Source organism: Ursus maritimus, unplaced genomic scaffold, assembly GCF_017311325.1.
Source record: "Ursus maritimus isolate PB19 unplaced genomic scaffold, ASM1731132v1 scaffold_16, whole genome shotgun sequence".
Taxonomy (NCBI): Eukaryota; Metazoa; Chordata; class Mammalia; order Carnivora; family Ursidae; genus Ursus; species Ursus maritimus.
In genome coordinates, this window is record NW_024424008.1 from 62,011,151 (window position 1) to 62,037,683 (window position 26,533).

Here is a 26,533-nt window from a genome sequence, read left to right on the forward strand (position 1 = left end):
AAGTAAAGAACAAAGAGAAAGGTTTCTTCTGGGTTCTGGGTGTTTGGTTTGAGCAACTGAGTGGATACTGGTAGAGCTGAGTCCAAAGTTCTGTATTGGTCCTGTTAAATTTGCAAGACGACATCCATGTGAAAACATCAAATAAGCACTTGGATATATAAGTCTAGAATTCCAGGAGGAGGTCAGGGCTAAAAACAGGAGATCAAAGAGTCAGTCATTTACCGATGGCACTGCAAGCCAGGGACGGGGTGAGTTTACCTAAGGATGTAGTGGAAGGAAGAAGAGGCAACATTTCAAAGACATGCAGGAAAACGACAAGGAATAGCCTGAAAGGGCTGAGGACTGAAAGAAGAAACATAATCACCAAGAGAAGAAAGTAGACAACATTTAAAGGAAGAAGAAAGAGCAGCATTGCTGAGAGACGAAATAAGCCAGAAGCACAGAAGTCACTCACTGTTGGACGCCATAATACGGTGCAAGACCACCGCTGAATGTAATGAGAGCAAGCTCGTGGGACTGCAGGGACAGACACACAGACGGAGCGAGCAGGACACAGAAGCAGAGCTGAGGGACTGGGTTACTGCCGTCTCTCATGAGGGACACACTGCCCACACATCCTGCTGCAGAAGTAGCTAGAGAGGGGAACATCAGTAGGACAGGTGATACTAAGATCCACGTAAGGAGGTGAAGCTGCTGACAGAGAAGAAGATAATGGCAGGAATAAAACACAAAGGGGCATCGGGGTGGCCTTCCATAGAAGCAAGGCCGTCACTCATGTAACAAAAGGGGGAGTACAGCCACTTGGAAGATCTGATGATGACAAGTGCAGAACTCCTGTCTCACTGCTTCTATTTTCTCAAAAATGCTAGTAAAAGGCTATTGCCATCAGCCGACTTCCAAGAGCCAAATACAGGGACAGTTTTCATATTTATTAACTAAATACGCCTACCATACAGTTATTACTTACCATGTGTGTCCACACGTGGCAACATGTTAAATGTCTCAGTCACAAGTACGCTCCTGAGTATCTTTTAACATGGACACTAACATCTTTGTTCAAACACCTCATTTTCCACAATCAGAAGTTAGATACTTGTTACTCTTAGACTCTCAAAATGTGCTTTATACATGAATGATTCAACTACCAAACTACTTCAATATGAGAACCAGTTAAAGCACTTACACGTGAGCTCATCAGAATGGGTACCATTTGACTGGTACCAGCAGCTCTCCCCTCGTTTCTGGTGGCAGTCCCTCCCTCACCCAGGACTTCTTGGGGGCAAACTGCTGTTTCACGTATTTCTGGCAGGATTAGATGCGGAGGGGATCATGTCACCCAAGCCGAGCACAGTAGAGTCCTTCCTGGGATTCTGAAGGTGAGGCTAGGAGGGAAAGTTCTCTCTCATCATGAGCTTTAAATGCTCTCCCAGGAGGTCGGCAGCCTTATGCACAGAACACACACAAACCCCGACACTAAGGGCAACATACAGGCAGGAAAGAGAGAACAGGGACACAAAGATGGAGAGAGAGAAGAGGAGAGAGGGAAGAAAAGCGGAGGGAGAACGTGCAGAGCCAGACCAAGAAAGAGTCCACGAGACCTGCGGGCACAGAGGTCAGCCCTGCCTCCTCCTTTCTGAGTCCTGGTTCTAGCTCTTCCCGTTTCACCGCAATGACTCTGAGATGCACGTCCGCACTTGCAACCAGGACTGGGGGGGATAAACGTTCTGCCAGGCCTGAGTATGAACAGTCCCGCAGATAGGCAGCCCACCAGAGATGGACGGGGAGACACCCCCTCCTGCCTGAGGAGAGAAAGCCAAGCAGGTGCAGAGGCACCTCCTCAGACCCGCCAGCAGCCAACCGAGTGACGGGCCTGGCAGGCACCTCAGAACGCCTACACATGTGTGCACATGCGTGCTTGCCACAGGGTGAAACAGGAGACAGCCGTCATGTGTGGGCTGGGTGGAGAAGCCACAGCTGCCACGCAACACCTCACAGTGTGACCTGACATGGAAACAGGGTCACGCCAGACAGAATTACTGAGCTTCCGGTGTGGTCATACTGGGGCAGGGCCCTCCTGAGAAATCAGACATGGGAAGAAAGAGAATCGCAGGGAGAACGCCTGTAATTCGGATTCAGCAGCTGTAAGCCCAGCACGAGCAGACAGCCAGCAAACCACCGGAGTCCAGGGAGGGGCAAGGAGGGCTTCTGCTACAGGGTTCGGAGGGAGCAGGGCGCTGCGGAAACACCGACCTTGGACTTCCAGCCTCCAAAACCCAGAGACAACACATTACTGCTGCTTGCGGCCTCCTGGTCTGTGACACTCACGCAAGACCCAGGAAACTAACACATCCGGTGAGGGCGGGGACGGATGTGTGTATGGAGTGACTGTACCGAAGTGAGCACTTGCCAAAACTATCCCTCTAAACTGAGGGTTTAGTAAGAACACGAACTACGCAGCTGGCTTTGAATTCTGTCATTTACTAGCTGGGTGATCCCGTTTGCCCATCTTCAAATAGACATTTAGAAACAGCCCTCATCGTGCCACCCTGAGGATTAAAGGAGCGGATGAGCGCAGTGTATCGTGAGAGCAGTCTGAGTGTCAGCTGTCATCAGATCATCACCAACACCCGAGTTTACATGAGAGAGAGTGTTCACGAGAGAAAACTGAAGCTGGGACAATTTCTCAAAACAGGACCCGCTATAGTCAACACTAACAACTTTACAAGGTAACAGGAGAGCGATCACTCAGCAAAGATTTCCAGTGAGGAGCATGGAACACCCAGTATATTTTTTTTCAATTTCCTAAAATTCTTTGCTGAGCTTGTTTATATAAGAAATTGTAATTTAATGAAAACAAACTAATAAAAATTTTTTTTAATTGCCACATAAAATTTCACAGATGAATAAAATGTTAAAAGAAATGGAGGATTTCTAAAAAAAAAATGTCAGCATACTCTTTTACTTATGCCAGATTTTTCACTTCCAAACTTCCTGTGGTTTAGAATAAAGATTCACTATTCTTGGATGACTCCATACTTCAACTAAAATACTTCACATAGTCTTTCCTTAACATAGTTTCTCCAAATTCTCTTGAGCAAATCAAAACACGGTATAGTTCATTTACAAATGAATAACTTTTCATTCTTTCTGATAAGACTGAGAGATTTTTAAAAAGGATTGCACAGATTGTAACCTAAGAGACAAACAAATCCTTCATTTTTTGTTGTAGAACAAAAATAATTCATTTTTAAGGCTTCCCCCCCTTCCCTGCAAGACTATGGCTACTTCTCTGTTCTACTTTAATTATCTAAGACAAACATTTGATTCCCTGCTTTAAAGTCCTAATTAAGAACAAATGTATAAATGTCTAAAGGACTGTCACCACAAAATAATTTAAACTTCAAACACCGTAACTAAATATAGGATGTCAACTATGCACCAGACTTATACAACATTAAGTACAGTCACATCCAACAACAGTTTTTTTTTTTTTTTTTTAATTCAGCAGAGGTTTTAAGATAAGCAGAAAGAAGGAAAAGACCTTAGAACCTTCTCAGCTAAGGTCAACACAGAGTAAACGTCCAGGACGAACAAGGAGCTGCGGTCAGTGGCCGGGCCCCAGCCGCACTTACCCAGAGCTCTGCAGGCAAACAGAGCCATGGCGCTCTGCAGTCTGTCCGGTCTGAGGGCCTGCACCACCAGAACCTGCAAGCAGAGCGCAGGCAGTTCAAACAGCCACTCAGGGCGGTGAGTTAGACAAATGTTTACTAACGTGTGTCAGCACCGATTGCTGCTCCACGACACTGACTTACACAAACTGCCACAAGAGGTATACACGAAACACGTGTTTACTAGTGAGAGTATTACTAAAATCCACGGATTTCCTCAAACTTCTCGTCAGCAGTCACCGTGAGCAAGTAACAGCCACGGGGTCAGCGGTGCCTTCAGTCTCTAACGAGGGGCCAGATGGCAGGTGAAAACAAGGGCACCTAAGTAACGCACTTCTGATGACAGGAGAACAGAGGCCCCAAAATCCTGCCTAAAATTTTCAAATCACTCTTCTTATGCTCAATTATGTATATACCTAGATGTTTAAGATCTCCAATAAAGCTTTTCTTAGTTTTCTTTCCTTCTTTTTTTTAAACCGCACTGGGTAAAGTGGCATTCAGCACGGAGACACAAGGACAGAAGCGCCAGCAGCCGAGGGAAGACATCCACATCAAGGGTCTCAGACCTGGATACCCGGCCCGGAGCCCCCGCCAGCGCTCAGCCTCTGCCTGGAACCCATCAGCAGGTCCACTGGTCTGTTGGGATACAGAGTGGGGGAAAAGCCCTGTTCCTCACCCTGAAATCTCTTCCATAGACGCAGCCCAGGGAAGTGAGCGGAGAACCCGCACACATACAGGGGAGTGTCTTTCTCTAAGACTTGTCTCTGCGGCACAGTCACCCGCTGGGGGAGGCGAGGTGGGGGAGGTAAGTACAGCCACAGCGGGAGGCTCCCGACCAGCAACTCTGCCAGGGATGTCGAGGTCGGGGGTAAGGAGCACGAGCAGAGAGCCCTTCCCCACAGGAACACTAGTTGTTCCTGTAACATGGCTTCTGAATGACAACAGAAAGGTCAGATATTCTTAGGCAGCTAGATAACTCACCTGCTGAAATAAGGACACTTTCTTTGCCAGTATAGATGGAAACTCTTGCTCACACACTGAACTGTGATAGTAGGTCCGCCACAGAGCCACGTCGTCAAAGCAGAGGGTCTGGTACAGACTGGGGAGAGCGATCTAAAACACAGACATGACGCTGAGCGGTGAGCAACAAGCAGATCGAAGCACGTGGGTGCGCGTGCGACTGCAAGTAAACGGAAACCAATTCCCAACGGGTGTCTATCAGCTGTCTTCCCCTTCATACTGGCTCACCTAATTTTTCTAGATCAGAAATAGTGCGGTAGACCAGCCAACCCAGAACTAGACAAAATTAAACATTTCCACAGCCGTATTAAATCGATATTTGGAAGTTAACAAATCTGGTCTCTGTAGAAACACTGGTACCTATCCCTCTGCACCGTGTGGAGAAAGGCCTGACGGCAGCAGCGCGTGAGAAGCGCCAGCACACCAGAGTTCCGCAGCGGATTATAAAAACACGCCCCATTTCCTATCAATGTCGAATCCTTAAGAAAGCATTTTTTCTATCCCACACTCATTTATATCCCATCCGTAAACAGGTTGAGTCCTTTGCCTCTAGATGTTCTAAATCTCTACTTAGTAATCTCTACCCGAGATTCCTCACCAGTTTCTACTGAGCATTTCGTAGAAATACCATTTCTCAGGGTTTTCCACAGCGTATTCATTTCCTTCTACCTCAAACAGTACCCTCTCTTCCAAACTTTATCTTCCTGAGCTTCACTGAGGTATCGCTGACAAAATCACACATATTTAAGGAGTCCTTTGATAGGCACTGACACTGTGACATAATTACCACAATGAAGTAAATCCACATTTATTAACTCACAAGTTACCATTTTTTGTAGTGAGAACACTCAGAATCTACTCCCTTAGTAAATTTAAAGTACACAAAACAGTACTGTTACGTAGAGCCACCAAATTACATGAGATTCTCCAGAACTCACCCTATATCCAAACATTTGTACCCGATGTCCAACTTCTCCCCATTTCACACAACCCTCAGCTCATGGCAACCTCCACCCCCCTCGCAGCTTTTCTGAATTCTAATTTTTATGGACGAATAATATTCCATTATAGATGGATCGATCACATTCTCTTTATCCACTCATCCATTGATGGACACTGAGGTTGTTACTATGTCTTGGGTGTTCTGAATTATAATAATCATCATAAACATGGCAGTGTAGATATCTCTTAAGATACGGATTTCATTTCCTTTGGACTTATACCCAGAAGTAGGAAGTGGAGGTGCTGGAGCATACAGTAGTTCTATTTTTACTTTTTTGAGGAATCTCCATAGTGTTTTTCATAATGGCTACACCAACTTTTATTCTCACCAATGGTACATGTTTTCCCTTTTCTCCATAAGCTCACCAGCACTTGTTATCACTTGTCTTTCCAATTACACCCATTCTAAGAGTTGTGAACTGATATCTTATTGTGATTTGATTTGCATTTCCCTAATGATTAATGATGTGGAGCACCTTTTTTGTGTATCTGTCGGCCATTTGTATGTCTTCTTCAGAAAAATGTCCGTTCAGGTCCTTTGCCCATTAAAAAACAATTTTTTTAGTATAATTTTTTGAATGTATATGTTACATTATTTTCAGATACACAACATAGTGATTCAAATGTCTAAACTATGCTGTGCTGACCACACGTGTAGCACCAGCTGCCCCCCGCCCCAGAACACTATCACAACACCACTGACTGCAGTCCCCGTGCTGTGCCTTTTACTCCCGTGACTCACTCGTCCTGCAACCGGAAGCCTGCCTCCCTCTCCCCTTCATGCACTTTGCCCATCCCCCCTTCCCTCTGGCAGCTTCTCTTCCAAACTTTTATCAACAGTGGGTTACAAGATCAGAAATGTAACCCTGTATAGACGGAGAACTTTTATGGAAATAATGGTGAGTCTGGAAGACCTGCATGTGTAGTACCAGAATGTCACATAACACAACCCTAGTCAAGGACTTAAGGGTGCTTCATCCAAGTAGCTATATTCATCTCCAAACAACCCATTATATTGTCCACATTTCATTATCTAAGTTAACCAAAATTAAACTTATACAGCAGAAAATTAAGTACATTTCACTTTAATTATTTTTAATAAGTGATCTAAGCCTATTAGAATCTAACACTTGATGGTAGTCTACTAAATTTAGTGGCAATTAGTGTACAAGGGCCTACTGCTACCAATTTATGCTACACGTTGTGCAAGCATGTTTTGGCCAGGAATCTGAGGCCATGAGGCGGCGTGCCAGTTTTCCGTTAGACTCTGGTCACGTCCCCAGGGCTGTACTCAGCGTGGCGCCAACCATATCACCCGCGAGTACTTATCAGACTCTGCAGTGCAGCTGTGCTCAGCGCAGGCTCTTCCTCTCAGAAAACATCTACATGTCCCTCCACGGGCACTGTGCTCCCCAGTCGTGGGCACTAAGGACATGACTAGCGAGGAAGACGACTGACAACAAAGCAGAACCTACTGACTTGACTCAACAGGACTCATGGAAACGGGCAGTCCAGAGTAGTGGGGAGCACGCAGTTTCCAATCCCTGAGAAGTGACAGCGCGCTGTGCCTGCTTTGCTCATCCGTCAGGTGAGGACAGTAGCAGCCGCTACCTCACCGGGTTGTTGAAAATACTCAGTGAGGTGATCGACTTTCCAGGTCTGCAGAATGCTGTGGACCCAGTAAGTCACCAGCAGTCACCAGTAATGGCGAGCTATTCTGGTGGGCTTTACTCTGTGCCACTGTCACGGGACAGCAGCTGTACAGAGCAGGGGAAGAAAGAAGAAACCTCCGGATGGATTCTGAGAGAAGTCTATTTGTCTTGTCTTTCGTTCCCCGCGATAGGACCTATGAGGCCTGACTTCAGCCACAGAACCGCTGGCAGCTGGGCTTCTGAACCGTGTTTCTTCCCCAGGCCCACGCCCCTGTCCTCGGCACCCACCTCATACTCCGGAATGGGGGGGAGGGGAGCTGGGGAGTCGGGGAAGACAGAGAGAAAGAAAACCCTGTAGTTGGAAAATCGAGACACTGAAGGCTTCGACTTTGGTGTCAAAAGGCCTGAGCTGAAATCACAGCTCCAAAACTTCCCACCTGTCTGATCCTGGCTCAAATAGCCTCTCTTCACCTCGCGTCCCTCTTTTCTAAAACAGGCATAATTATGGCCTCATCAGCTTATTGTCATGATAAAGTAAGACAATACATGTATTTAATATGATTGCCTGGCACATAATGGATCTTCAACAGTATGTGTTAAATTAAAAAGAAACGTTAGGCTCATTCATTTAACTCACTACTACTGACTTTCATTTCTCATCAGTAAAAAGAGAATTTAATAATACGTCTTTTAGTGTTGGTTTGATAACTAAATAAGATAATTCACATAGAATCACTAAATTGTATGCCTGAAATTAATATTACACTATAGTGGTTAACCGTAATTTAAATAAAAACAAAAAAAAAATATGATCCACTACAAATGTTTTATAAACTGATAATAAAACATTAATGTGTATTATAAACCTCTTTTGAATAGGAAAGCTGTCTTCCCCAAATATTTTGCATTTCTTTACTTCACTAGGAATTAGCATGTGGGGGGGAAAAAGCATCATTACAATTTTTAGGTCACAAACATAAGATTTTTTCCCCCAAATGTGACTGAATATCCACTGTTCAAACAATAATTATTAATTTTCCCCCTTAGGAGTTCATAAGCCAGGTCTTATAACTGCATCAAAAGTGTTTCACCAGGTGACAAACTCCTAGAAAGAAGGAACAAAGACTTTTATGCATATGTGCTTTCCATTGTCAACCAGCATATTATAAATATTTAATAAATACTTTAACTCAATGGACTATATGAACAATGCAAAACTTACATCATCTATTTTGTCATTAGCCTGTCCACTCGTAACCTTAATTTGTGCAACCAAAAAGAGTACATAACAGAAAACTAACTATGCACCTGGAGCATCGTAGGCACTTACTGAATAACCAAAGGAACGTATGAGTCAGGTTTTGCACAAAACGTCAGGGACATCATGTTTCACAAGGCCCAGATTCTAATCTCAATGCACTTACAACCTAGAAGAGGCAGACACACTGTCTGACTCAGGAATGTTCAAGATATATGCCAACAGAAGAGACAGAAGTCCTCCAATGGGAAATGGATGTTTGGCAGGTAAACACAGCCACAGGGCATTCCAGGTAGAGGGGTAACAACAGGAACCGTAAGTGCAAGAAACATGTGGGGATGGACTGGAGACAGAACAGAAGAGGTGGGCAAGGAGCAGGTCATGGGCTGTCTTATCTTTTATGCAAATGACGATGGACTTTATCCTGTGAGTGATAACGAGCCAGCTGAAGGTTTTATAGAGCGTAAAAAACTGAATTAGAAGCCAACTTTAAAACATAAAGGATCCAATGAAACAGAAAGATGTGAGATGAGAAGCAGAGGCTCTGCAGCAAAGCTCAGCGAATACTGAGAGTCAAACCCGGGGAGCAATGGCAGATGGAGGGGAGCTGCGGTGAGGGACAGCTCAAAGATGCATAAAAGCAGGAGAAACAGTCTGAATTTGAACCTCTTCAGCATCGCACTGCCTCTCCTCTCGTCACCAACCCTGAATTATCCTGTAAATAAGGCCTCCACAGTCCCCAGCAGATCTTTTGTTTACTTATCTTTCCATCCCCGCTGGATACATAGCACAGAATCTCCATATATATGGAGATATATATATGGATTAGTTAGCTCTAACTGGAACAAGGTTCTTTTCAAGTTGGAGCGAGGGTGACAGGGCAGACGAGAAATAAAGTTACAGACAAAGAAGATAAATAAATATATATATATATATAGGATATATATTACATATGTGATAACATATATATATATATGTTGAATCAAAGATTTAATTTAGGATTAAAGGACTCATCAGAATAGAATAATTCTTTGACACCCTTTTACCCAGGGATTTGACGGCATATTCACAGCAGTATCAACACTAAGTATGAGTAGGGAGCAGGTAAAAAATCAACAGGTAACTCAAACACAGAAGAAGCTTAAACATCCCCCGCGGTAGGAAAGTCACAAATACCTTCAGTGTCGCCACTGCCCAGCTTCGCTCCTGGTCTATCCACGACGGGAGCTGGTCACGGATCCTTTGCTGAGAGTCCTTTGTGAGAGCAATTATTCTCTTTGGTATATGTGGTAAAATTCAAACTTAGAAAAAATAACAAGTGACTAGCTAATTTTACAAGGACTAATTTGAAAAGCTCATTTTATTTTACTATTGTAAAATTCTACGTAACAAGGTATAGATAACCATGTGCACAAATGTTGCATTCATTTTCATTGTGCATAACCTTTTATGAAACTTCAGAAAGATGTAATAAATTGTAATAAATAACTGCCATAAATTTTACATTATTTTTAATAATATCTTGCATTTCAGACATAATCTAGATTTTGCATTACAGTTTGGGTATGCTGCTTTGAAGAAAAATATTATTCATTCCAAGTTCAAATAGAAAATTAGAGAAAAAGATAAATCTGAATGAAGTTATCAAAAATTTAAAATACATTTTAAACTTCAGTTATATGAGAGTTTTCCTAGTCATAACACAAATTTTATTTTTTCAGGATTATATAAAGTGTTCTTGGAATATAACATATACTGAAAGAAACTGTATTAGTTTCTTAGTATCTAATTAGCATTATTCTCATAAGAATATATGTCTTTAAGGACAAAAAATTTTATTTAGGTCCATTTTACAGTACGATAGTAGAGGCAAGGATATATTCCTCTAGTTAAAGTATAATTTCAACAATACTTTAAAATTCCTCTGAAGCAACTAACATCTCATGAAGTCAAAGCCAGAACTATTTTCCCTAAGAGTGAAATAATTTTTTTATTTTTACTTACAGCTTTCCGCAACATGTCTCCAACAACCACACCTGTAAACGTATCCCATTCCTATCGAATAAAAATACGAATAAACAAAAAATATAAATATACTAACCAGTTAACTGAGTTTTCTCAATTTCCCTATACAATGACTTACAGTGCAGCTTTCTAAGGACATGGAAAAAAAATAAAACCCATGTCACATCTTCCCACCTCTGGTACAACATTAACATCAAGAATGAGTTCATGTACCAACATAACACATTCCTATGCAAACTACGAGAAATAATTTTATTAAAGCAAAAAACGTAAATACAATTTCTCTCCCTATATAATGTTTCGACATCTAAAAATTTCTATGTCATGTTCAGGCAGGATTTGTCTTAATTTGTCCCATTACATGCCATTTTTCACTAACAGATAAACAATAAAGTGCACCAAAAATTTAAAAATTGTGTATGCTGGGAAAACATAGAGAAAAGTACTTCCACTGATATCTTTTCCAACAGATTAGGAGAAGACTGCCACTATTCACTTTTTAAATTAATCCACAGAATCATGACTGATCCAAGGTTATAGAATCTAGTGCTCCAAGAAAATCTCTGTCTTCACCCTGACCTCCCCCAGATAATAATGGGCACTGTCATATTCTTTGTTTCATACTGGTCGGCAAATAAAGAAAAAAACATACAAAATTTGAGAGCAATATAGAAAAAAAAAATTACTTCCTGCCTCCACCCAGCATGACCACTCACTTCTCTTACTGAAATTACAGTCACAATAGAATAGAAATGATTACTCTTACTAAGGTGGGAGTCAGAGAAAAATGTTCTCCTTTCCCTATATTTACGTACACTCCAACAGGGAAAAGTAGGGAATATTAAATCTTACACAGTGTGGAACGTACTGATCTTGGTAAAAAACATGATACAGGAGGAAGGAAAGGCATCAAAGGTAATGGTAGAAATAAAAGGAGCCAAATTAACAAATTCAGGAGAAACAATACAAGTCAGCCAGAGCACGTGGAATTAGAAACAAAGACAGAAAACAGGCATAGGGAAAGGTCTGTATTCTTTCAAGTATTCAAACAAAGAGAATCCAGGACATGGAATCTGACCAAGCAGAGGTAAAGGTTACTTACTAGGTCAAAGTTGCACTGTCCATACACTATTCTCTCCCACCCCGTACTCTAGTCTCACTTGATGATAATGGCATCATAACCAGAAAATCATCTACAAATAATTTGTTTTGAAATATTAGAAACACAACAGAGATGGATTAGTTAGCTCTAAATGGAACAAGGTTCCTTTCAAGTTGGAGAGGGTGACAGGGCAGACGAGAAATAAAGTTACAGACAAAGAAGATAAATTACACGTAAAAAAGACTAACATAAGGCTTCGGGCTCCAGGAAGCTTCTGATGCTGACTCGGAGCAAGTCAGCGAAGGGAATACAGAAGGCGGCTATATACCCCGACTGTCTCACTTCGCATGCGCGCCAGCTGCACCGCCTGCACGAGGAAGACAAGCAGGGGACTGCGGTTCAGAACGGTCCAGAAGCACTGTGCTAAGTCACTCTGCCTGACCGTCCCTTCTGAGTACTGGGCTTACCCAGAGGGGAGAAATAGAAATCAGCGTCTTACACCAAATTCCTAACTTAGTAAAAAATTAATAGGTTCATAGATAATTTGCAGACTAAATTTCGGCTCTAACCCTAGATCTGCCCATTACCAAACTTCTATGTAACTCTAACATTCTCCTCCTTTAGTCCCACTTACATTTTCTTGAAAAAGCTCAGGATGCATGCCTCGGACAAAATGCAAAGCGAACATCAACTGATCAGCCTGAAAAGAATAACAGATGTTATCTTGCGGTTTCTAAATTTGTGTTTTTTAAAAAGCATAGTCCTGAATATCAGTTCACAAAACCGGTGTTCTTTCAATTATCTACTTTTACCAACATAAGAAATGACTATTCAGGTGGTACCTACACAGAACACCACTTCCAACTTGTGGGGGGGATGGACAGAGAAAGTAGTACCTAGAGCTTTAGAGAAAATGCTGAAGATTGGTCATTAGATACATCTCATTTAAAAAATGTAAGTTTATTTAGCTGAAATCCAAATTTGAGGTCTGAATTAGCCGTTACCAAGAAGATCAACCTCCTGCACTAGTAATCTTCAATTTGTCATTGTGTATGCTTACATGATCCAGAACATTCTATATGCCCCTAAATCAAGACATTTCATTTCTAGAAAGTTAAGCAAAGGGATGATGACTGTATTCATAGATATGACATGAGGATATTTAATACAAGATTTTTTATTATGGAGGAAAAACTGAAACAACCTAAGTGTTCAAAAGTTTATCATAAATAATATTCAAATCAATATATACAGCATAGCCCATACTATGGAAGGAGGAGCAATATGTTTATATAAACATATATGGATATATATCTGCAGAAAAACTTGGAAAGCTGGTATCAATTTTCATCAGTGATTTATTTTTATAACTATAGGTTATTTTTGGTTTCTTCTTTTTCTCTTCAGTCTATTTTGTAAATTTTCTAAAATATGCTTATCTCATTTCTGTTAAAAAACACAGTCAATGTTTATTAACAACAACAAAAACCCATCTACTCAAGCACCATCTTTCCCACCAGTGTATAATTTAATCATTTTCTTTGGCTTCTCCCACACGGTACACAATGCTTTACATCTAGTAGGTGCTTATGATTGTAGGTCTGCACATGGAGTAACTGTAGAGGCTAAAGATGACCAGCACGTGACCCCTCTATTGGAAAGACTCAGTGTCTTGAATATTACACTACAGAAGAATAATTTTCTTTATAAAAGTATGTATATAGCAAGTACTCGACAAATGCTTATTAAGTGAATAAATAAAAACCATGTGTTTTTCAACCATAACATAGTCAATGACTAAAAAAACCCAAAACCAAAAACAAAAAAAAGTTCTCAAAGTAGAAAAACTTTAAGCAGATGGCCATCGCTCAGGTGTGGAAAAAAGTTACAATCAACTACCATGTGTATGAAATAACTCCCATGTGACTTAGAAATATAAAAAGCAAGACATGCCATCTGGGGAGATGTGCAGTGTTCTTAGGTCTCAGAAAGTAAAAATTCAGATTTGGGGTTGAATGGTGACTGGCTATATAAGCCACTAAGATGCTTAATTTACACATCAATGGATATTTAAAATGCATCCTCCATTTAAAGTAAAGAAATAAGGATTAAGGTAATATATACACACAAATTCACTCACAGTATTATTTATCTTAGCCATTTCTTCCTCTGACCTAAGGAAAAATAATGCAGTCTCCAGGGTTAATGAAGAAAAGGCAAGCCCTGCCACTCTGATTCTCAGATTAGCCGCTGCAGTCAGTGAGCTAACTGTTGATTATTACAGAGGCCAAGCCCCAAAATGTCGGCAAAAAATAAGCCACATAATATACAGTCAATAAATGGATAATGGTGGCTCCCCTTCTCTCTGTGTTCTGGTCCCAGACGACATCATGGCCTTAGGGATAAACGTATAATCACAGCTGAGCCAACCCCATGATATCCTTCACAGATAATGGCATAAGGTACCATGGCCTAAACCAGGCTCACCAGGATCTCTGTCGATGGTTTTCCCCACCGAAGATGGCCGAGGAAGCTGTCGCTGGCAGCCATCTGGTGGCCAGCTCTACCAATGAATCCTCTTAGCAATAAGTATTTAATAATAATATTATAATAAAGAACAATTATGACTCAAAAATACTCCTAAAAATACAATTTGCTGTGAGAACACATTATTTGCAAATAAACTGAAGTCAAATTAAGAAGGAATAAATCAAGCTTATGGACGGTCTAAACACTTACTTCAAACAATAACAACAAAAAACCTGTCAATATCCAGTTGAGAAAATATTTTGTACCTCTTAAGTCCTTGATCTGCACTGCTCATCAGATCAGAAAATTTAGGTGTTTTAGTTGAATGTCAATTTATCTCATTACACTTAGGTCCTATTACAAAATTCTTTAATATCGAGGGGATATATAATAAGCAGAGTCTCAACTGATCATCGACATAATTAGATGAAGAAAAATCCTGAGAGACAACCATACAGTATAGATCAGCCACACATTCCATCCTCCATCATCACATACGCTCATCAATGTTTACAAAGGGTAAAACCATTAGTACGGATTCCTATGAGATACGGAAATCCTAAAGTCCACTTCTTAGCTGGGATGCAGTTCACTTTTCCAGACGCAACAATTTTGTCTCACTCACACCCTATCAGCCTAAGTCTCCGGCACCAAGCAGAGTGGGTTTAAACTCTAGTTCCCCATCCACCACATCTGAATAGCCTACAGACAGGTGCTAGCTCTAAATCCTGATCTCCTCCTTTCCAGAACGGGACTGTTGTAGGAATTAAATAACAACGCACGTAAGGTAGTTGCACAGTGCCTGGAACACTGGAAGGGGACGGATATAACCAGCCGCTTACAGTAACCTGATATACTACATAATAGTGCATTGAAGAGGAAATTTACCTTAAAAATAGTCTATAAACCTCATGATTCTCAGAGACTAAGAAGCAGTAGAAAGAATAAGAAATCTGTTCCTTTTACTGGTGCTCTACTCTACTCATCGCTGTCAGTACGTTCGAGGCAAGTGTAAAACCCATGTTGCCGCGTGAAGCCTGCACAGAGCTCGAGTACTCGCCTTTGTGCTTCACGCTAAGTCACGCATCCTAATGAACGAGCCTATGCAATCCAGCTCTACTTACAGAAAGTCTAAAGGGTTAGATATAATGCTAAGTTTCCAAATCTCCTAAGCAGAAGAAAATGATCCAAATTATCAGGATTCGTTTTAATAGCAACACGTTACAAAATTTATAAACATCCAATCAGAGAACTTCCACTTTTCTGTTAAAAGAAAACATATTTTGACAGAAAAAAATACCAGAATCCAAATTAAATGATTTGTTGGATAAATACAATCCCGAGACGCTGTTATTTTATTTTTAAAATGTATGATTCATCTGTATTTTACTCAACTAGCAAATTCCTTCGAAGAGGGAGGTGAGGTGAGCTCTTCATACCTCCCCACACAGTCTTGCTGCCGCACATCAGAGCTCTCTTAGGGAACACTTCCACGAGGAAGGGCAAGCACTCAGAGTATATGCTCTCCATACCCTCTTTCCAGCCCTTTTCTCTACTCTCATCCAATATACGTGGAAATTATTTAATACTCCAACAGCAACTTCCACTATTTTGTATCTATTCCAAATGATAAACTGGGAAGAAGAAATGATATGGAGAAGCACTAACTTGTACACAGTTCCATTATATTCATAAGTTTTGGGGAACTAAATATGCTACTTATCCTACCCAAACAACTTAGGTTACTGAAATAAACACTTTTGATCTCTTGGAAAAAAAGAAGAATGGCAGAGCCAATAAGCTCAAGTGAAACTGCTCAACAGCTTTCTCCATTTGGCTTAGTTTATTAAAAGTCTAAATATTCTGCTACAAAACAAGTCAATCATTTTTTGTTGCAGGTCAAGTTGCTTTCCCTTGGGTGTGATGTGAATACTAATAACCAGCCTCTGTTTCAGGGTCTCTCACTGTCTCTCTGTCTGTTACCAACACAACAGCAACATCAGCAAGAGAAACCGCCAGGCATTGTAATGGGAAGCTGACTGCTAAAAATCCAAAAACCTTTTGCTAAAATATGAAATCGGTTCCATCCTAATTCAGATTATAATGCTAAATCTTGAGAAATGTACCTCATTGCTTTACAATTAATATGATTTCCAAATTGTTATTCAACACTGAAACTCCATGGAATGCTGAATTCACACCAAATAAATTTAATATTACTGATAGAGAAATGAGAATATTAGAAACCAGATATTCCATCACCAATTAAAATATGTCTTAAGAATTATACATGACAGCTTTTTAAAAGCGAGTGTAATTGTTCACAACAGAAAAGTATTTCTCAAGACAGGCAATAAAAAACCACTTGGGCACTACACTGTCGAGGGTGTTCAACCTTCCAAGCTCTCCCCTCGTGCAATAAACCGCTGGCTGGAGCCTCACTTCCATGTCTTATTACAGGAAGTGACCCTAACTAACCTTCACTGATAGATTAAATTGTCTTGACACTGAACATGTGACAGATCTTCCCCTAATTACATCACAAAATGTACGACATAAGGATTTAAATCTCATCAGTAAATATAAGATATTACTAAAAATGAAAGAGAATACATAAGCAGAGTCACAGACATATAGGTCAGAAACATGAAATTCCTAATCAGCTACTAATCTTTGGAGTGAATATGAAAGTTTGTATTATCTTTCCACTGAAACATTTTTCAAGAATATTTATAACGTATCTAGTCTCATAAGGATTTAGGTGGCACCTTAAAGTAAGTGCAGGTCCGTGATAATCACAGACTATTTTAGTACATAGGTCTTGAAAAGAAAGTAAAAAAAGCATTAAATATATTATTAGGAGAGTGATCGAAATGCAACTTTGCAACTCTAATATATTCGCTAGAAAAATAAGGAGGATTAAAGCTACATTCAAAAGCTAATCATAAAAATTCATAACATATCAAAAAATAAATCCAATGATTAAAAAATTTAAAAACAATTACAATAAAGTGGACTTGTTCTGTAAAGTAAAGCTTATTATTCTTTAAAATACCAAGAAAATCAACAAACACGGCAAGTAAGGGAGGAAGTAAAAATAAGCAGCTTTAATAAAAACTCAGAGGAGATGAAAAATATTTATAAGCCATAACTTGATAAAAAATAGACTAATAATATCCAGGGTTGACAAGGATACAAGGAAGGAGATACCTTAATTGCTCTCTGGGTAACATTATTAACTGATAAAAAAACTTATAGAAGGCAATTTGATAATATTCAACAAAATTTGAAAAGTATGTTTTCTTGGACCAGCAATTATACTTCCATGAAGAAATCTAATGAATAGAAATACCTATGTACATAAAAGTGGTTTTACAGAATTTCACTTCAGTCACTCATAATAGTAAAAAAATATATAAATAATATCTATCAACACAGTAGTAGATAACACAGCATATAACTATATTACGAATACCACACAATCACTAAAAACAACAAGGTTAACATATTTCTACCTATGGCAAGAGCTTCTGGAGCTGTCACAACAAAAGAGATGCAACAGAACAAAATACATAGTAAGGAAAAGAAAAAACATGATGTATTTGCACACATGCACATGAAGAGAAAGGAAATGGACAACAGAGAACCAACCGCGCCTTGGACTGGTTCACTCTAATGGAGTGAAGCATCGGAACAGGGAGAAATGACCAAGGGCTCTTCTCTACAGTTTTTCTATATATAGTTCCATAAAGTTTGAAACTCTTCCAGAAAATATTTTAAGTTGTGTCTGTGTAATAAAAATGTTTAAGTATTAATGAGCAATAATACATTATACAAATGTTAGAGATGCCAACCTCATATCTATCTAAAATCATAACATTTTAGGGACAAAATGGACTTCGAGATCATCTTTTTTTTTTTTTTTAAGATTTTATTTATTTATTTGAGAGAGAGAGAAAGGAGAGAGAGAGGGGAGAAGCAGGCTCTTCACTGACCAGGGAGCCTGATGCCAGATTCAATCCCAGGACCCTGGGATCATGACCTGAGCCAAAGGCAGACACTTAACCGACTGAGCCACCCAGATGCCCCAGATCATCTGCTTATAATTCCTCATGTATACAAATTAAAATTGGGGGCCAAACAGGTGATTTTTAGAAGGACAGCTAACCATAAGACCTCCAAAATACACATATATGCTGTCTATAGACCTATGTAGATATCTCCACAGTTCTCATTAAAGAAACATCCTACAGAAATGCCCAACTATAGGTCTGTGAGCTTCCAATAATACCCCTTGTCTCAAGTAAAGATCATCAACATTTTGTCTCTCCTCATAAAAGTTACTGTCCCTTTCTAAAGAGTGTATTAACTATATCTTTTCCAAGATTTTCTAAGAACCCTACATAACTGGACCATAATAACTCTATTTCTCTCATGTAGTTAATTGCCTCTACAAAGCTCTCCCTCAACCTAAACCAACCTATACCCAAAGACTGGTACTTAAAACAAAATCCTAAGTGAAAAGCCTCTGTTTTCTACAATATTCAAAAAATTTCTAAAATACATTTCATTTTATATTCCTTGGGGGCCCTTGTATACAAGATATCTGTAACAGATTTCATACTCAGGATCCGGCATCAGTTTACTTCCAAATGCCAGGAGTAGGAACTAGTTTTGACCCCCAACCTAGGGGACACTGGCAATGTCAAGAGATATTTTTTATTTTAACAACTGTGTAGGGGAAGTGATGCTCTCTCTCCCCTCCTCACCTGTCAGTCTCCTCCCGCACAACCAGATCCCACAATGCTGTGAGACCTTCTACTGAGCAATGACATCATGCTGGGAAAGAATACATTTCCAGCAGGGAAAGGGTTATACAATTTGACTGTAATACTGCATTAAATCAAAGTACAGGTAGTGAAAAAACAGTATTTCTTACCTTAAATAGACAACGGCATATATACTCATAGACCATATGTTTTAATGAGCTGATAAGAGACTGGATTCTCTGTTCTGTATTTTCAGAATCCTGTAGATTCCAATTTGAAAAGTGAAAAACCATTAGGAAATTTAAAACATTTAAAAAAAACCATTAGGAAATTTATAACATTTAAATGATACCCCACTCTAATAAACTATTCCTCCAGACTCAAAGCTGGTTCTGGGACAACTCTTTGTCAACTCAAGGGACTAAACAAAGAAGTGCATTAAATTTGTACACTAATACGATAAAAACATTTGATGTATTTTTCTTTAATGCACAGGGTTAAGGCATCAGTAAATGAAAATTATAGTCAACTTCCAATAATACAATATGAATTGAATTTGATGATACCACTTTGAGACCTAACAGCATTAAAAATACTTCTATACGAGTATGGGTTAAACTCATTTCATTACTTGTATTATAATGACAATCCAGCCCCATAACAGAGTGACCAGAACCACCCAATACAGGATTTTCTCATCCTCGATATAAGAACCTAAACAATCTTAGACCACGCCTTCCATGTTAACTAAGGATGAACAATAACTCTGATGCTGATGCTAGTTAAGGACTCATAGCACTTTTAGTTTATCTGTTTTTGTACTTCCATTGTACAGGACTGGTAAGATTCGAAAAATATCACTAATGGCTATTTCCCCTGCTTACTGAAGAAGGGCTTGGTGTAGAAACGGGACGGAGGACATTGTCAAGGCTGGTCTGGTTCCCTACGTGTGACAGGAGTTTTACATCTCACCTCAAGGAGTACTTGGAGGATACATGCCTTGAAAAGAGCAATCCTGGTATCCTATTTAGGCTAAATTTTTGGCTTCCTTATGATTATAACTGACAAGAAAAAAACCTCGTAAGACAACATTATCAGTTTAGAGAAACACGACCAGGATAAGCAGGGTGGTGTGTGACAGCAGCACAAAAACCCACGAGCTGGTGCTCAGATGCAGCAGACCTCGGTCCGGCTCTGGTGGCACCTGTCCTACCTGAGAGCTCACGTGGGAAACAGCCTCTCCCTGTCACTACTCCCTCACGAAGACCACGTGTGACACGGAACCCTGGATCCACTAAAAGATACTCTATCGTGAGAAAGACTGTACACTGGTACAAGACCTAATGATCTCCAGCACACTGGACAGCAAGTTTTGTAGTCTACATATTTAAAATTATACTGATTTTTAAAATAAATTCAAGTGCACACACGCACACACATACACATGCACACACGCAAAGGTCATCTTATTCAATAGCCACACTATCGAAGACCAATGGTTTCCGAGGAGACACTGAGCTACGCACTTTTGTAAAGAGCACAAAATTACCAATGTTCTCACTGGGTTCACGCAGAACTGCTAACCTATTCATCAGTTCTCATATTCCTTCAAAGTCACTGACTTTTAACAGGAATATTCTTTGACTAAAGGACAAGAAAGAGCTTAAAATGAACTTATTGTATACTTTCTAAGTAATTTATAAGAAATTTCATGCAAAAATTTTGCATACACACACATTATTTTATATATATATAACCCATTGTTGGTGGAGATGAAGATGGAAAAGGCGCTCTCACTGCCTAAGTTCAATACACCAACAGTACATGTTTCCAAAGGTAATGAGACGGGATTTGTCAGAAAGCCTACAAACGGGCACTTTGGTCCCAGTCTTCCAAGTTTAGGAATTTAAGAAAACTACAGAAGCAACCCACTGAAAAAAAGAGAAACCATAAATGTCTGTCACTGTCTGAAACCATAAGCACGCTCTCTGACCTCCTTCTGTCAAGAGGCGCGGTCTCCTCCCCCACCCTCTCGATCATGGGCAGGTTTGTGACTGCTTCCGCCAAACACCAGACCGCAAGGTGACATCGACCCCAAGCTGACTTATAACAGTTTCTGCCTCACGGACTGGAATGCACATTAGGCCCCCAAGATGTCCTATCAGAAATCCGCTACTCTTGTGCTGTGAGCAAGCCCAGCACGGAGTCCTCCTCACCAAGCCCCCACCCCAGGCACCAGGCCTGCAAGGGGAGCTTTGCCCTCCCACTCCCTCTCTTCCCCTCACGTCCCAGCTGAGGTCCCAAACATTGTGAAACAGAGGTCAGCCATCTCTGCTTAGCCCTGACCAAACTCCCCACAGAACTCATGGGAGTTCTAAGAAAAGCACGGTCTGATCTGCCAAGTTTGGGGTCCAAGGATACTCAGCACAATCAGGAAAACACCACACGGCACGGTCTGATCTGCTAAGTTTGGGGTCCAAGGATACTCAGCACAGACAATCAGGAAAACACCACGCGGCACGTGCTCACAGGGCTCACATTGTACAGCCTCACGATCGTCAAGAATATTGTGCAGGTTTCCATTTATGGCATGAAAGTTGTCTGCAATGTACTAATACTTACTGTAAACACAGTGTAGTGGGATACCTTTAGGTTAAGACCATTTATATCCGTTAAGATAGGCTTCCCTCTATTAGCGCACACACTTGATGACGCATAGGATACTCCCCTATCCTCCTTAACTACAATACCTGGCAGGTAGCACAGCCCCAAACGACAAAGATGAACAATGAAATTTTCAATGTTGTTTTTTCCAAGGAATGAGACTATGTAGTAATTTCTTACCTTTATACCATTTTAATGATAATCTATTACTTATTAATTTGTACTCAGAATAGAAATCATTTCCGTTAAGATGACTGTCATACTGGGATAGTTTGTTAAGAACATAAAATACAATTAAGGAGCTAGTTTCTTTAAATAAGGTTTAAAATTGTTACATGTGGTCTTCTAAAACAGAATTCTAAACAAGTTTTCTCAGGAAATTCTTCCTCTAAATTAAGCACCTACTCAAGGGATCTCTCTTACCCAGTATCAGCTGTGGGGTCACGGAGGGCCTACCTGTTTGTTTTGCAGAGCTCGCTGGAAAAGTCGGAGAAATGCAGCCAAACTAAAACGGTACATGTTATTAATTTTGGACAAGTCAGAGATAATGAAGTACATCTTGCTGGCGCTCTCAGCCAGAGGAAGGTAGGCGTCCCGCTCCTGTGGATCACAGGGTGGGTGGGAAAACATCTTAGTGCTAGCGCTCTCCTGCCACCTGCAGGCCACTCCGTTCCTAGCTAGCCGCTCTCACTAGTCCTACACAGCGAGTGCAACAAATCACAGAACTGTATGACTACAAGGAATAATACCATCTAGTTCTTCTCATTCTTATAAAACTGAGGGCAATGTATTTAAAGAATTCTCTAGCTCGCAGATGACAGAGGAGGAAGTGGTTCACGGGTGACCATACAGAGGACCAAGAGCACTTGCATGACGGACAAGGCAAGGAGAAAGGTACGCAATTATGATCAGAGAATAAACAATGCGATCTTGTATTTCAAGAGAGAAGCGGTTTAGGTGATGCCAGAGGGCATGGCATCAATACCACTGCAGGAAAGGAGAGTTGCAACCCTGAGTCGGGGGAGGAGGGGGCTGGTACCACCAGGAACAGCAGTGGAAGCAGAGGCCAGAACAGGTGTCCGCATTCACCAAGGAAGCCCCAGCATTGTTCCGTGAAGGCACAGAACAAGCCCATGAGCACAGGGGCTTCCTCTGTAAAGGACGGGAAGGAATTCTGGAAGTAAATGGCCTCAGGTTCCAGATGGGACTCTCAGGAGTCCTTCTGATCTGAGCACCAGGATTACAAACGTGACGCTGGGAACGTTATGGGTGTGACTCAGTGATGCCTGCTCAGAAGGAAAAGGCCAGGAGGTTCAACATGCCTGTGCTGTAAAATATAAAATGAGAGGTGTAACAACACCGGCCGAGTTCAGCCCTGGTAGAGAAAACACAGCGGCTGGATTAGAAGCGGGCTATAATCTGTTCGTATTCTGGTTTCAACAGAGCGCTTTCCCAAGTGAAACAATAATTATGTTTAAGTGTACAATTTGGACAAGGGCTGAAAAATACTGAAAGGAAAACGTGACGAGGTCACTGAGACGATTGTCAAAGAATGAAAGGATGTCCTCAGTGAGGGCCCAGGTCAGGCTGGAGCCTGGGAAGTCAGAGGAACACTCCCTGTTTGGGTGTCTGTTTGCCTCCAAGCAAAGCTCAATCACTAGAAAGTAGGAAAAGAAAAGACGTATTGCTTTGAACTTGGGTTAGAATTTTACAAAAGGGATTATCAAAAGAAAGGCAAAAAGCATTTTAAGCCATAGCATTTTAAGGGAAGATAATATTTTTAAAGGAAAAGACACCTTACAACTCAATATATTTAATATGCCTTAATTTTAAAAAGCTCCAGGAATGGCACAGATGCTTTTAACGGTCATTTTCAATACTCTCATTTTCAATTTCAGAACTTGAGGTAATGTTACGCCAGAAGTAGCAGGGGCCGGCAGTCCTTCTCGGCGCCCTGAGCACCTCACCCCCCTCTACGGCAGGATCAATCAGACCCATGGCTCTGCGGTTTCTGAAGAGCTTTCTTTTTTTTGTAATCGTCATTCCCCTGACTCTATACTGTTTAATCATAGTAACATAAAGTTTAAGAAAACATGATATATGATCACAAAAAAAAAAAAAGGAAGTAGTTACTTGGTCAAGGGAAATTTGGAGTTTGTGAGATTCTTTAAGTGACTCTTGAATAAGTGCACTGCTTGCTTTCGTCTGATTCAAAGATTCAATCAAATCCTTATTTTCCAAAATATTCCCTTGGGATGTGGCAAGTGTCTGAAGCAAAAATTAATAAAATAATGTGAACATTTTCATACATATTAAAATAACCAATTAAAAGCAGCTCATATTAGCCATCATTAATTTGATGTTTACAAAAACTTTTGTTATTTTAAGAGAATTTCAACATTTTATAGCTTATGAGAATGACAGAGTAAATCATTATATGCTATATCAAAGCATTGCATATGTATTAATTTTATCTAATAAAAATAAAAACAAAGTTACAGATTAAATCATAATGTCATGCTACATTTTAATACTGCTTGAAATTCTAAGCATATAATAATTATTAGTGAAATAATATGGTACAAAGAGAGTAGTACTTAAAAATCACTTGTCTTAGACATTAATTAGCATTACTTCTTAAGATCTTGTATTCCAAGACATCTACTTTTTTCTCTTCATATTTTGATTTTAAGATATATATTGACATGTCTTTGACAAAACAAAACCATGTAGAAGGTATTATTAAATTAAAAAAAACGTTAATTATATTCATTAAAAAATGTAATATAAAAAACATCCTGAATAACTAAATTTTACCTCTAAAAGAGATTCCTCAAGCTTGGCTAACTGTATTTTCTTATCTTCTTCCTGTTGTAATAGTTTTGTTTTCTGCTCCTCTAAGTCAGGTTTCTCATGCTGAATAGTTAAAGCCAAAAGCTTAAAAAAAATTTTTTTTAAGTCAAAGTTATTTTAGTGGTAAAGTTCAAATAAAACAAAACATAAACTTCCCACAAACAGGCCTTGTGCTTGACCAAATACTACAATTATTATATTATGTAACTCATTTGATTCTTTCTGGGCAAACATGAGACACTTCACAGTTATCTCTGACAAAAAAAGAGGCAAAATAGTTAAACTGATCAATAAAATAATAAATATTATAGGGTATCTGTAAGACATTGCATTACTTAACATATCAATATGTAATATTTAGTTCTAAAATTAGATTAAATATATAGAAACTATGGAAACTAGTTGTTTTTTAGTGGCCAATATTCATATAAAGAAATAAAGAGATCTCTTACTTAAAACACTATATCATCGCAATCTCAACAAGATACCACTTCATCCCCATTAGGATGGCTACAATTAAAAAGACAAATAACAACAGCTGATGGCAAGATGGGGAGAAAGTGGAATCCTCATACGTTGTTGGTGGGAAAGTAAAGTGCAGCCACTTTGGAAAAGTCTGTCTGTTCTTCAAAATGTTAAACACAGAGTTATCTTAAGACCCCATAAGTCCACTAAAAAACAAACAAACAAACAAAAAAACCAACCACCACTGAATTGCACACTTTAAATGGGTGAATAATTGAATCTTAACAAAACTATTTTTAAAATGCTATGTCAAATTCTTCATTTTGAAACTTTAAACTTGGGGATGACACTGGCAGTCATAAAACATGTAAATGCAAATGTGCTGGACAAACATCCTCACTGAGCGCTTCTCACAGATCTGAACAGCCCCTTTCAGGGTGGGGATGGATAGGTTCTAGACAGAATGAACAATTTTGTCAGTTAGTTCTGCCATGCTTTGAGTAATCCTGTCATAGTTTTACTTCTAAGAAGTATCATCAAGTAAGACAAAAGATACCATCCATAAAAATACATGCTGTGAGCTATGTTATTATAAGAAAAAATATTTAAAGGAAATTTTTAAAAATTATAATTAAGTAAAAATTGTAACAAATATATATACTATCATATTAAATCAAAACAGGAAGAGTCTACAATTCTTAGATGAGTAAAAAATAGAACAACTCCAAGTCAACAGGCATAATGGCCTTAAAAGGAAAATGAGTGAGGAACTATATAAGTAAAAGCGTAGATATAAAAAGTCATTTTGAGATTCACATAATGGTCTAAATTGTAAGAAGTCATACACAGATATGAAAATTCAAAGATGCATATGTTCTAGTGTGAAAAAAAATGTCAGACAGGGAATCAAACACCCGCCCTCAACCAGCCCAACAGGTCAATTGAATGCAATTCTCACATTTAAACTTCAGTTTTCACAATTAAAACAGAAAAAGTAGCGCTGATCTTAATCTGTGATCCTTGTCTCTCTCAAACTCTACCACACATGACAGAAAGGGACCCTAAAGTTAATGTGCTACTGGGAGAAGCAGCAGTCTGATGTTGACAACGAGTGCACAAGGCTAACACAAATGATAACAGAAACCCAAACGCTTGACTAACTCACAAATATATTCGCAAGATGGTTTCAAAAGTTTAAATGCTAGTCACTTCCACAAAGTCGATTCCAATTCAGAATATCTACTGAGTACACAAAGCTAGGGGAGATTTCGGAGGTCACTCCTTGTTGCCCAGACGTACCTGTCCTCGCAACCCACTTCTTGTTGTAGTGAAGTTAACCTCTGTAATGATGGAGGCTGCATCTGGCGGGATGAAGGGATTCGGGTTTCTTGTTGACAAGAAAAGGCGGAATTCTTCATTGTAGTCAATAATTTTGTCACCTATTTGTACCACATAACGTGGTCCTATTTGTTTAAAATGACACAATTAGTTGGTTTCAATAGTCTGTCTTTTGCTTCATGACATTA

At 39.8% G+C, this 26,533-nt stretch overlaps 1 protein-coding gene across 1 annotated transcript in view; it reads right to left on the bottom strand.

Moving 5' to 3' along the window:
* The window catches only part of DYNC2H1 (dynein cytoplasmic 2 heavy chain 1), a 299,576-nt gene that overhangs the window by 137,506 nt on the left and 135,537 nt on the right, over nucleotides 1–26,533 (bottom strand). Inside the window, exons 66-75 of the mRNA XM_040631281.1 lie at nucleotides 26,307–26,470; nucleotides 24,507–24,626; nucleotides 23,823–23,957; nucleotides 22,146–22,289; nucleotides 19,196–19,285; nucleotides 12,362–12,427; nucleotides 10,605–10,655; nucleotides 9,777–9,854; nucleotides 4,650–4,781; nucleotides 3,633–3,705 (exon numbers count right to left, since the gene is read on the bottom strand). Coding sequence (XP_040487215.1) covers nucleotides 3,633–3,705; nucleotides 4,650–4,781; nucleotides 9,777–9,854; nucleotides 10,605–10,655; nucleotides 12,362–12,427; nucleotides 19,196–19,285; nucleotides 22,146–22,289; nucleotides 23,823–23,957; nucleotides 24,507–24,626; nucleotides 26,307–26,470 — 1,053 coding nt within the window. The remainder of the gene's footprint in view (nucleotides 1–3,632; nucleotides 3,706–4,649; nucleotides 4,782–9,776; nucleotides 9,855–10,604; nucleotides 10,656–12,361; nucleotides 12,428–19,195; nucleotides 19,286–22,145; nucleotides 22,290–23,822; nucleotides 23,958–24,506; nucleotides 24,627–26,306; nucleotides 26,471–26,533) is intronic.